Below are 13,599 nucleotides of genomic sequence, written 5' to 3' on the forward strand. Positions count from 1 at the left end.
ACACACACACACACACACACACACACACACACACACACACACACCTACGTGCACATGTGCGGCAAAGTTTTATCTCCTGTGGAATCTATTATTTGTACATCAGCGGTATCATCTTTGTAAGAAGTTTCCTATTCGCTGATCTAAATTTGAGGGATGGTCAGCCCGTTCTCATCAGTGCATCGGTTAGAAAAATGACCCAACGTTTCTTTTTCTCTCTACAGCATTTTAAAGGACACGAGGAACCAGAGGATACCAAGACCGCCTGTTCTTCATCCGAACAAACAGTCTGTACAGCAGTCAGTTTCACGCACGAGTATTTAAAGGAACAAACACAACCTGATTTCACTGGATTGTAGGATGAGCATGTAACAAATGTGGGGCTGTTCTCATCCAGTGATTTATTCATTTATCAGTGACCAAAATATTCCTCCCCTTTATTTTAATTTAGCATTTTAGCCCCTAGTAAGGGCTTTAGTGTACAGTGTAAACTAGCTCGCTGCACGCTGGCCTTACATGTAACCCCAGAAAACTTTCTCACTGCAGTGTTTTGAGCTTTTCATAGCCTTACATCACAATCACAACCCACCACATGTTAAAATAACGAAAAGGGGATTGTGTTACTTTGATGTCCAAATATAGAAACTATTTGTCACAGTCGTGGGTCTGTGGCCCAGTGTGTTGAGTAGTTTATTATTTATTTGTTGCATTATTGCTGTCTGTGGTTTGGTCCCCTTGCCCCTCGTGTTACTCTGTGCTCCCTCTGTTTCTGTGTCATCCCTGCCTGTGTGTTCCCTCTGTTCTAGGTTAGTCAGGTCTCTGCATCTGTGCCTTTGCATGTGTGTTGAGTTTCCTGTCTTATTGTGAAGGTCCGTGTCTTATGTCAGTGTATTCAGCTTGCGTCCTCCCTGTCTCGTCATGTCGATTAGCTTCAGCCACGTCTCCCTCCTGTGTGCAGTTTCCTCATTTCCCTATGTGTATTTATAGTGTGTGTTCTCTTGTACTCGTCACTGGTCCGTCTGTGTTACCTCCCTGTGTTATTCTGAGTCTCACCCTAGCATTATCCTGAACATCATCCCGCGAGTCATGCTTTCAGGTTTGGTTATTTCTCAGTTCCTGTCCTCACCACCTCCGTGTCACTCTGTATTTTCACCCCATGTCAATAAAGATCACTCTTCTCATCTAAGTCATTGCCTGCATCTTTGGGTCCTTCTCTTACTCCACACGGCTTGTCTCGTTAGCCGTGATACTATTACAGAAGTTCAGAATTACACAAAAGGGGATTGATGCAAGGAACACCTAAAACCTTAGTTAAGCTTTGTATTTAACCTCTCAGGAAACAGATGTAGCTGTCCATTTGTTTTGACTTCTTTTAAAATTGCTCAGTAGATGCACATTTACACAGGCTGATTATGGGGTGCTGGCACAGATGCGTTCAGTCAGACGGAACAACTTTCACATTTGTTCACAAGAGCCAGCTCACTGTAATCTACTAGAAAACAAAGAAATCTGCTTTTGGAATGACCTACAGCATAGAGACAGTGTGGAATACCAAGTTTAAACTCTTTCACCTCTATCCATTACATCCAAACAGTACCCACTGTTAGGGTAATCACATGAGACACGCTATTCCTCTTACAGATAATTCTTTTGGGAGAGAGAGAAGAATAATTGCTATTTCTTACCAAGGAGGACAAAGGCGACTCAACCTATTGACCAGAAGCACAGTGAGCCAGCTCTCAAGTCTTTTTTTAGCACCCTTGACTTTTCCTTTGAGATAACGGGAATACACCGAGGTCTTGTACTGCCTCCCAAATTAGATAATAAGCTTCCAGGATGGCCTTGAGGCCCTGAGGAAACACCAGGTAGGAGGCATATGAGCAAAGATTTAAGATCACCCACAGAGTCAGAAAGGTTTGTGTATGACCTGTGTGTGTGTGTGTGTGTGTGTGTGTGTGTGTGTGTGTGTGTGTCTCTCCCACATAATTCCTATAATTATGCCACAAGTAAATATTACAAAAGTGGCAACTTTCATGACTCAATCATAGTTTGAGACAGTTTATTAGCAACATCAAAAATAAAAAAAAACAAAAATTTCCTGGTTTTTTTTGTTTGTTTGTTTTGCTTCCTCTCGTGGGTACGGCTGAGCTGAAGCAGTTCAGAGGAAAATAAATAAGTAAATCAAACTTCCTGCTGAGCGCTGCGCTGCGTTGCAGCTACCAGGTGCACCTGTTTGAGGTTATTGCTGCCAGGCACCACTTACTAAATCCAAGGATTTACTTATTTTCCCCCCAGCACACGTTTTCTTTTACATGTTCAACAAAAACTGAAAATATTCTATTTACACGTTGCTAATTTAATGTTATATAATATTAATTTAACATTCTGACCATTATTATCTTAACTGGCTCATTACACCTAACCAGGCTTTTACCTGCTGTAACAATTTGCCATGCTGATAAATCATAATGACTCCAAATTATATAATGTGTCTCTGCTGGGATAATAACAATAACAATTGCTTAAAAATTAGAATTAGATGGAAGATATTTTATTTATTATTCTATTTAAAAATAAATAAATAAATAAATATTGGAATTACAAAAACGGCCCACATACTCTATTCTTCTTTGTTTCACAGAGAGCAGCCCACCAGCCCACGGATACTTCACCACCTCCAACCCATCGACTTACACCAGCCCTCAGGACCACCACTTGTAAGTATAATGGATCGATACTCAGCTGCTGTACAACTAATGCTGAGCTATTTTAAAAGCAAGTGAAAGATTTGTCACCAGCGAGCCCCCACTGTGAGGATACCCCGACAGATTCAGACCACAATGGAGTGCTGTCAGCGCTTCATGATGGATTTCTAACTCAATCTGACTGTATGAGCAGATTCCGCCTGCTTTAATTACAGTAAACCCTAGTTGAGGTTAATAAATACCTGGCTGCAATTTAAGGAAATATGGCACACACAAGCCAGGCATCGGTGCTTGGATGTCTCTCCTGGCTGCAGCCCATTAAGTGTAACCTGGCACGTATTTGTGAGAAAAATGTAGACTAAGCATCTGATCTCACTGGCAGTGTTTTAACTTTGTGCTGGCAGAGTCTGCTTTCTATACAGATTCTATGGCACTCACCACTGACAGCCTGACAAGTCGCTGAGCACAAAAACGCCCCGAGCACGCACAGAGTGAGGTCACAGGTGCCGACCGGGCAAAAAAGAGCTGTCTGTGGACACAGATAAGAAGAAGCTTCTTCCAGGTGCTCCCTCATTCATCAGAGGTTACCTTCGCTCGTGGTTCTGCATACTCGATTCAGCAGATTCTTGTGCCGGATGACCTTCCTGTTGCAATCCCAGAGGAATTTATGTCTCCTCCTGGTCTCAAACCTTCAAGTGTTCAGCGATTGTGCAAACAACTACATCACGGAGCCACACTGTGGATAAAGGTCCTCAACCTTACCCCACACAGTGACTCAATCTTCTCTGTGCCTCACTGAAATTCACTAGCTCTGCATGTAACTAAAATGATAAACAGACTGCCTGATATGGTGTTTTTGTAGTCTGAGGACTCAAAGCTTTTTGCACTGCAGGCCACATTCACACACTCATTTATACAAATTTCATTCGATTATTTTTAAATGTTTCTGACCTATCACAAACAATCCTGTATTTGTGATGGGGACAATTTGGGATTCAGGGTCTTTGGCATGCAGAGTGGACCAGTCAGGGACCGAAAATGAGTGATGGTTTTGGATATTAGCAGACAGTTTAGTTTGAATAATGCTCTGATCAGACGAAAACTAAAGAAGCCACCCTCACTATCCGTCACATTTTTTTTGATCGGTAGTACCCGGTGTTACGGGTGCATCGCCTAAAGTAATTATTTAAAATGCACAAGTCATACTTTGCTTATTTTTACACCTAGTTACTTGCTTTCTGTTCCAGTTTCGATGTGCCGATGAGCTTATTGCGTGACAACTATAATCAAAGGAGAACGACAGGATTGCAACAACTCAGTGTGCAGCGTGATCTGGATAATTGCTGCTCTTCCTTTGTGTTATTTTGCCTCTTTGTGCTCCCCATTGTTTTGGTTAGCCTTGTGGTTTAGCTGCTTGACTTGTCGTCTTTGTGCCTGCATCGTTAAGTCAACCGAGTTGTTTGTTTGGTGTACAATTCCCAGGAGGCTTTGGTATCTTTTCCTAATTCTTCCTTTAACTCTTTCATTCCTGTATCATAATTGATATGTAAGTTTTTCAGGCTTGTGCATATTTTTTACCCCTGAATAAACCTAAATAGATCACCAAACATTTTAAGTGATATAATAAAAATTAAAGTTCATAAATTCAGAAAAAAATATTTAATATTTAATTGATGATCAGAAGGTTCAGTAAACATTTTCAAAAATGTGACTATTTTGGTAATTATTTCATGGTTCAGGCATTAAAGGGTCAAAAGCAGGACGTGTCATGATCCTGGGCTCCAGCGTTTTCTGTCTGGGACTCTGTTTTCTGTTTGATAGTTTCCGTTTAACTTTGTTGCACTTTTCAGTTTAGTTATAACCTTTGCTTTGGTTAAGTTTGTATTCTGATTTTGTGTTCATCATTTTCTCTGTTATTCTCAGGTTTTTCCGGCTCTTCTATGTTCCCCACATCTAGTATCTGTTTCCATCATATTTTCTGTTGTTAGGCAGTTTTGTCTTTGTTTACATTGTTCTGTCAATTTCATGTGTTTTAGTCTCAGTCGGGTTATTTTTGTGATAGTCTCTTCAGTTCAGTTTGCTTCCCTCGTGCTCGTTAACTGATTCGGTTCACCTGAGCCTTGTTGTCCTCAGCTGTGTCGCTTTCCCTAATTATCTCATGTCTATTTAAGTCCTCAGTTTCTCTCTGTTCTTTATCATGTCGTTGCCCCTCCCTCCTCAATTGTGCCCAGTTTGTTCTGTTATGAAATAAGTTCTAGTTTTTTGTTTCGGTCGTGTTTCTTGTTGTTTTCTATTTTGTTTCCCGGGCTGCAACAATAAAGCTGTTTAAGTTCTGTTTAGCCCGTCTGACAAGCCCTCTCTCTGCCTACCACACAAACAGCACACAACATTGCATGCACTTTATACCATATGAATGCGATGTAGTAAAGGTAGTAAATGGCTTTTCCAGCCTGAGACCAATTTTCTGTGAACAACTGATAAAAGAACAAATCCTTCTGAGTGAACTCTATTTAAATTCCATAGGTGGTGTTTGGCTTCCCGACACGCGAGGGGAATAAGTGTGGAAATTGTAAGCAAAAACAAGTTAGCATTGTCCAAATGAAAGAGGATTGCTGTACACCTTCAGCCTGTTTTCCAGCTGTGGTTGGTGAGTGTGCCTGTGCATGTGTGCTCCTTCAGATTTATTCTTTAGATTCAACATGTTTCAGATCCAACATATCTCCCATCAGCCACCACCACCTCCGTCTGTCCAATAACAAACACGCACCTCTAAAAGTTGTTAAGTGCAAGTGCGAAACCACAACATAAACAGTCAGAGTCACAAGTCAGAGCTGCATGATTGTTAATTATGAAGCACAGAGAAGGTGTTAGAGTGAAGGACACGCGGTGGATCCACCAATCAGAAGGTCACAGGTTGAGTTCTTCATGTGCCAGAACGGTGTGTTTGATATTATTCATGTGTGAATGGGTGAAACTGGCTCATGAAAGCACTTCAGTGGTCGACAAAACTAAACTTAAAGTATTGCAATATCAGTCTATTTACTGTTTTTCATACTCCGGCACACTGAAGCCTCGAGAGAGAATAAAACGCTGCTTGCAGTTTGTATTTTTAGATTGCTCCCTGCCAAACTTTCAATCAAATCTTTATTTATTTCTGATCTGTAAAGGATATTGAGTGCACACTGCTGCTGAACTGGTTACAAGCAAGATCTTAACTTGAATAGGGAACAGAGATTTTGAAAGATTTTGTTAATATTTATAATGTTCTCTTATGTTACAAAACTGCTCATTTTATTGGCTTTAATTGGAGAGTTTCATCTTGAGGTAACAGCATCCAAAGCATAAAATCATAACTCGCGTTTAATAACTTTAAATAACCAAATATTAGAAATTCAGAGGTTATGAGAGAAAACTCTGCATTTCAGAAGACAGTCATATAGAATGAGCCACCGATGCTTCATCGTGCTCAGCAACAAGTTGTTTGTGTTCATGGAAGGAAACTTCAAACCTTTCAGGTTACAAGCAAGAAATTCAAAAGCCTGAAGTGAAATTATAGAGGACTGCCCCTTTTTACAAAAGTGTATCCTTGTGAATTTTCAAGCTGCATTTATAGGCAGCAACAAATGTAGCACTCTTACCCCAATCGCTGTCAAGATGGGAACCTGGTAGATCCATTTGATGTTCCCAGCGCTCAACTCCCAGCACCTGCAGGTGACACAGATGCAGAGGAAGGAAGAAGATTCTCAGTGAGAGAGGCAGAAGCAAAAGGTGATGGTGTCATTCAGAAAAGCAGACTGAGTAGAGAAGTGGAACTGTGTAGAGAAACTCTGAAATGCTCGAGACTGCAGTGATGGTGTGATGATCCTAGTGTTTCTATTATTTTTTCCTGTGACAATAACTGAATATGAGCTTCTTTTGGAGGTTTTCACATCTTTAAGTTATATTTTCTGGATTTAAGATGGCACTGATTTATTTTCTGTGCCATCTTTGAGTTAATGTAGGAATGAATTTCAATTATTGTTTACGTCTTTGTTTCATATAACAGTAGCCTGAGGTCCCTCAGTGCTATTGCATCTGTTCCTCTCTTTAAATATTCGCATCCTCTATTGTTCCCTGTTTTCTTGTTTCGTGCGTCCTTCAGGTTAGTTTTGGTTTTACTTCCTGTCTCCGTCTTCCCCTGGCTCTTCTAACCTGTTCCGACCTGTCTCTTGTTGTCTAATCAGCCCTTTGTGTATAAATAGTCCTGTCTCCCTTTTGTGCTTTGTTGAAGCATCTGTTTCCCTGTGTGGTGCTCTCAGTGGTCTCCTGTGACTTCTCTTGGTTTCTAGACTTTATTTATGGCCTAAATGCAGGTTTCTGTTATTTAACTCAGCCTCTGGTTTCCTACATTTGGGTCCAAAGCTCTACGCTCAATGCTTTTAGACACACAGAGCAGATAAAAAGGTGTATGAATAAAGTCAGAAACAGGCAGAGGTGTGACCTACTTTAGATACTGCTAAAGAAGAACAGCAAAGGAAAATTAGATATTTTCCATTTAACTTGTTAATACATTTTAAATTCAAAGGAGAATGTTAGTTTTTTCATTTTTGATTATAATTTTTTAAATGTACTGTTTGTTTGTTTTTTAATCTGGGGTTGTTTTTATTATTTCGGGTTTAATTTAATTTCCCAATTCTAGTTTAGGTCATATCACATTATCTAAATATTTTGATTAAGGATTTTTAAAATGCCAAAACGTCAGCTTGTATTTCTTGCAGTAGTTTGTGGTGAATATTGTCACGTTGCACAAACCAGTATATTGACCGACTGCCTGCATTTGTTGTTCCCGTTTTGACTTATAATTCCTGTGGTCTCTCATGTTTAACTCTAACAACTCTTTTCATTATCCAGATTTTGCCTTGTGTACTTCAAACATTGGCAACGTCTGAAGGTGCTTGATTTAGTATCAAGCACTCCAAATCAAGCATTCTTTGTATATCAAATCCTGTATTTCACTGATTCAAATGTCACCACAATTAAGCAGTGATTACAACATCCCGCCTCTCTTCTTATTCATTTTGAAGTTTATTTTTTCCAAACTTTTTTGGCAGATGTTTTTATAACCCTGTGAGGTCTTAGTTATCAGTGGAGATGGGCCCAATGCTTACACAGTCTCTGTGGTATCACAATATGTCATTATAGTTTTTATATCATTTTCTTAAAGATGGCTATCCTTCTGACTGGCTATTATCTACATTTTGAACACAGAAGACAGTTTTTACACAGTTTTTACAAAACACAGGGTTAGGGTTAGGTTTTGGAGGGAGGGCTGGAGGACGTCTTACACCTCGCAGGGATAATCTCGTTAGAGTCTGAGTCCTCTCTCTCTTACCTTGCATCTGCCACTGTTGCCCTGACGATCGCCCACACTGCCACAAAAACAGCTGGAACACCTGAAATTAGACATAATGCAAAATGAGATGTTTTGCAGGTGATGTCATATGTGCTGTTTACCTGATTTATTTCCCAGACTGCACTTCACATTGTTTGTCGCTGTATCTCTGACACATCACAATACAGAAGGAGAACCAAGCTGAGGTGATCGTTACAATTTAAAAGCATCCTGTTTGCTTTATTGACAAAAGTGTAAAACGGTTATTTTAAAATAATATTCAGTCACGACAGAGTGGATCCTGGTGAAAGGTGTTGTATTGGTGTTGTAAAAGTTCACATTACTCAACGGTCACAAAGTAGGAGAAATAAAACCCGACACAGGCATGTTAGCTGATGCAGGCATCACTCACAGAACATGACGTGAATGTAAACATCAGAGTAATCCCACATGCTGGTGACATACAGACACTTAATTACACATTCATACTTCATGATATAACGCCCTACTACCCAGCAGCTTTGATTCATGGCGAGTCTCAGAGCAGCACATTCAGCCTCTCCTGTCAGGCGTAATTCTTCTGTCTCTAAAGAGCTTTTGTGTGTTTTCTTATGTGTACACAAACACACATACAGGGACTTCCTAAAGAAACTTCCAACTGCACCATTACTTTGTTCAAACTGTGTGGGTTGTTATTGATTTCCCTTCCACTCCACAGTTTCTAAACCATTTAAAAACACTTAAATGTACCAGTGTAAAGACAAGAGTAAATGCATTAACTATTCGACTAAGATTTGGTACCTTTGGGGAGTAATATGTTTAAACCTAAACTTTAGAGTGGTTTTGTAGATTAAGTTACACCACATTCTAATTCCCAGAGTGTTAAAGTCAGTTGTTTAGTCATAAATCCACAAGGACTCCTTTTGACTTCAGTGACTACAAGGTTTAAAGTTTCATCCTCCCGTGAATCTCTGGAGCACTTTAAGCTCAGCTGTTACTTCAAGATCGCTCCTTAAAATGCTTGCAGAGGGCAATTTTACCACGGCCTTCGACTTGGACAGAGTAAACATCAGCTTCTTTCAAACCTTCAGATGAAGTATCGTGGTGGTTATTGTGCAGCTGGTGCTGAGAACTGGGTCTCCATCTATGGCTTAGCAGTTTTAAACTAGAAGTATGCTTGTTGTTCATTTCAACATTCCCAGGGCAGTGCACCATTTATGTCAACTGGAGTCAAACCGTACCATGGCGAGGTGGCTGAGAGGGAATATTCAGTAACATAACCGGAACCACGGCCAAACTTCACAGTAGTGTTCTTGTGCATCTGAATGGGTGCTACTTCAAAATCACTCCCTTTAAGCATGTTTGCAAGTCTGCAGTTTCACTACTGTCCTCAAACTTGTTTCAGTCCTGCATGTTGACTGTCATAGTTGGAGCCTGAGCACTAAAAGTCCAAATGCTCTATTGCACAGGTGTCGAAGTCCAGGCCTCGAGGGCCGGTGTCCTGCAGGTTTTAGATGTGTCCTTGATCTAACACAGCTGATTTAAATACCTCCTCAACATGTCTTGAAGTTCTCCAGAGGCCTGGTAATGAACTGATCACTTGATTCAGGTGTGTTGACCCAGGGTGAGATCTAAAACCTGCAGGACACCGGCCCTCGAGGCCTGGACTTCGACACCCCTGCTCTATTGTATCTGCTCTGTTTACTAATTCGTCAAATGAATTAGCTTTTTGGAGGCCTTAACATGCAACAGCTAAAGCACAGAATTTAGCACACACATCAGGTCTGGTAAACATAATTTCCTTAGGGATTAACAATGTATTCTGATTCCGATTCTTGAAGAAAAAAAATTACATGTTTATTGGTTTGGGGGTTTTCAAAATGCCACCTTTGCAGGTTATAAATAAGTATTATGGACACACAGTTTGAGGTACATGAATGAAATTTGGTACATATGTGTAACATGCAAAGACGGACAACAAAGTCTATGGCCTCCCTGACCCAACAGGAAGTCTGCCATATTGAACTGAAAATGGCTTTTTCAAACTCCACGTAGAGATTTTATCGAATAAAACTCATATTCAGTCAGTTTAAACTACAGACTTGGGCAATGTTAAATTGCTGAACTTGCATTACACGCACATTGTCTAATCTCGACCCAACTTTTCAGGTATGATAAGGATTTACCCCTGAACATATTTTAATTGTAATACTTAATAGCTGTCATAGTGCCAGGAACAGGACATGCAATGATTTCTCCTCCCAGGTTGACCAAATCCATCTCAAAAGTGGTCAGAATCAACATCAGGTAGTGATGATGCTTCAGTGTGAAACTGTAAGCAAAAAAAATAGTGCGCTTGATATACGAGTCTCAAATTTGGCAGCCTTACGTAATACCTCAAGATGTAGAAAAAAATCTCTTGGAGCCATGTCCCAAAGCCAGCAGGAAGTCAGCCATACTGAATTTAAGAATTTATTGATGTGTACTTTAACAAACCCCACCAAAACATTTCGTCAGATCAACATGAACAATGGTGATCTGACAAAGTGCAAACTGAACTCCTTAGTGATATTAAACTGCGAAGATTTTGAGTTTTCATGAAAGGTCGTGGTGGCATGACAAAGTTCAATTATTCATCACAGGACGCACCTTGTCCAGTCTGTCCCTAACTTCACGTGCTGGATAGGACACGCCTACGTGCTAATATTAGGTCACACAGTAGGTAATAATCATCATTTAATCTACCGTGGCTCAGGGGGTTAGGAATCGCATCTGTCACCGGAAGGTCGCCGGTTCAATCCCCGGGCTCTCTGTCCTGGTCGTTGTGTCCTTGGGCAAGACACTTTACCCTACCACCTACTGGTGATGGCCAGAGGGGCCGATGGCACGATATGGCAGCCTCGCTTCTGCCAGTCTGCCCCAGGGCAGCTGTGGCTACAACTGTAGCTGCCTCCAACAGTGCGTGAATGTGAGAGTGAATGAATAGTGGCATTGTAAAGCGCTATATAAATATATAGCGCTATATAAATCATTATTTATAAACCATTATTATTATTATTATTACGTGAAATTTAAATTGTTTGTTCCACGCCTGATCTACATCAGTGTGCTATACGGTTAGACAACTGACAAACAGTGGGCACAGAAGGTGTTCAGTAAGTAAGTGACGCAGCATCCAATTAGCTTCCTAAACTGAAAACAGCCACATGTCCGTGTGAGTCTAGTCAACCGCAGCATGCCCGAGATGTAGCTCAGCTCGACCTCATCACGGGTCGGCTGAAGCTGGCCTGGACGTGTGGCAGGGTGCGAGGGCCCTCTCGTCGCTTTTTGCAGCTTTAATTGGTCATTAAATCTGAGTCTCCATGTATGTCTGATTCTGAATTTTTAGCAAGTTTCAATTAAAGAGTCCAGTTTCCAACCCAGAAAGCAATGAACTGGGTCAGAAATGCAATCAGCAGCATACGTGTCCTGTTTATTCCCACATTCAGAGTTTTCCACTGTGAATTAATCCAAACGCTAACCCCGATGCCTGAGAAAGCACATGTGGGGTAAAAGATTTCAACTCTGGTTTCTGCCATCAACCCACAGTGCTGTCATTCTGCACGCACAAAACGGGGATTTCATTTTTTCTGATGGTTTGCAACTTTTTGCACTTTCACACAGTGAAAAAGGTGTTGAATGATTGCTGTGCTGACACACTGGCAGAGATCCAGTGAACATCGCAGAGGCACCTGTGCAATTTGACAAAATGGGACTTCCAGTGAGCCACTAAAAACAGCCAGACTGGAAGCCATTTGAACATGACCTTAAAGGACCCCTCTGATTCATTAGATAAGCATCAGGGTTCCCAACCCTACCCATAATTCTGGTGCCTAAGCTAACCAGAGTGAATGCTGATGTAAAAAGCCAATGTTGCTTTTCTTCTCAAAACCTTGAGCCACTGCATCAAGGCGCCAACGTCAAATGTGTGACAGAATTGCACTTTTTGATGCTGTGGCGATGATAATATTTTAAATTGCTCCACCAGAGACCATAACTATCTGAGAAGCACAGATACTAGCAAATATTACTCTGAGGCAGGAAAGGAAACAACCCACACTGTCACTGTGTGAGAACCTAAGACGGCGATGTGAGATCCACTTTTGCAAAAAGAGAAATTAAATGTGACAGAACCATTTTTTCTTCCTCTGACATCATTAGCAGCAGCATTTATAATGCACGTATTCTATTGCCACTGCCACTTAACTCATTAAGCAACTCCTCAAATCTGTCACACGCTCTAAATTGTATTTGGATGCATGTGGAATTACTGATGGTGTCTCCTGTTCATGCGGCTTCACAAACAGACGCGATAAGATTGTGACTGTCATTTGCCGAGATCAGCTCCTCATACCTCTTCCCTCTATCATCACTATAAACCCCTTCTCTAAATGCAACAGCTTCAATATTGTTAGCATAATTAATCACTGGAACTTTAATCGGGTGATAAGTGGTCCCCGTCCTTCAGTATGTATATTCTGCAGACCAGACATTTGAAATGAATTCTGTATCTTATCTGCAGCTCCAAAGACAAAATGAAGAAAGAGAGAGAGGTTGGCAGAGCTTAAAGGGAATGTGGGAGCAGAGAAAAGAGCAGGGATGTAATCATGATCTTGTGTTAGTCACCGAGTTTCTTCACTGGGAAAGCTAATAGCTTATAGATATTTTGCAGCGAGTGCTTGACGATAACTGCAGATGGAAACAAAACACCGGGTTGTGACAGGAACCGTTGGGCTTTCATCTAAAACATGACAAATTAAAAATGTGCTAAAAGTCTGTGTTTAGGGCAACTTTACCAATAAGACGACTTAAAAATGGTTGATAGTGAACTCTAACAGTTATATCTGCAAAGTGTTTTACCCTGCTGGGAAATGCTTCCCCCTCTTATCTCTTGCTGGTGTCATGCTGTGGAGCCAAAGCAGCTCAAAAAAGGGTGCTGAAAAAATAATTAGTTCAAAAGAAGGCAGGGAGTGGCGGCATCATTATGTGGATTCATCCCCTCCTGTGAATGAACACATGGATTCATAAAAGACAAACCACAAGCCAAAGAATGGCTGTAAATTATGCAAATATACAAATCAGCTTAAGAAAATGCATCGCATGCCCTTTATATTCCTCAGTCATAAATTTTAGTAGTATTATTTGGTATATGGAGGAATTTTACAGTAACTTTTGGAGAATGTTTTAACGTGTCTGTAAAGTAAATTTCAGTTAATGAATCAGGCGACCCCAAAGACTTGAGCAGAAAGGCTATTTATTTTACAGAAATAGTGCTTTAATGATTTAAAAAGCAAATGAAAAAAAAAATAAATGTCTGATTTAAAAGATGTTTAAAATAATAAAGTTTGTACATTTTTGCTTGAACTGTTAATCCATTATTTTCCAAATGTTTGTTAAAGCTCCTCCTCAAAGAACCAGAAGTTCAAATTTTTAAATATTTCGCTACATGATTATAGGCAGATTATATAATAATTCACAAAAGCTTTA

General features: G+C 40.4%; 1 protein-coding gene across 1 annotated transcript in view; it reads right to left on the reverse strand.

Moving 5' to 3' along the window:
- The window catches only part of pth2ra (parathyroid hormone 2 receptor a), a gene marked incomplete at its 5' end in the record, with an annotated part of 57,684 nt that overhangs the window by 22,947 nt on the left and 21,138 nt on the right, over positions 1–13,599 (reverse strand). The window contains 2 exons of the mRNA XM_005752732.2: positions 6,341–6,407; positions 8,074–8,134. Coding sequence (XP_005752789.2) covers positions 6,341–6,407; positions 8,074–8,134 — 128 coding nt within the window. The remainder of the gene's footprint in view (positions 1–6,340; positions 6,408–8,073; positions 8,135–13,599) is intronic.

This window comes from Pundamilia nyererei, unplaced genomic scaffold (genome assembly GCF_000239375.1).
Source record: "Pundamilia nyererei isolate P.nyererei 1_Seehausen unplaced genomic scaffold, PunNye1.0 scaffold00376, whole genome shotgun sequence".
NCBI lineage: Eukaryota > Metazoa > Chordata > Actinopteri > Cichliformes > Cichlidae > Pundamilia > Pundamilia nyererei.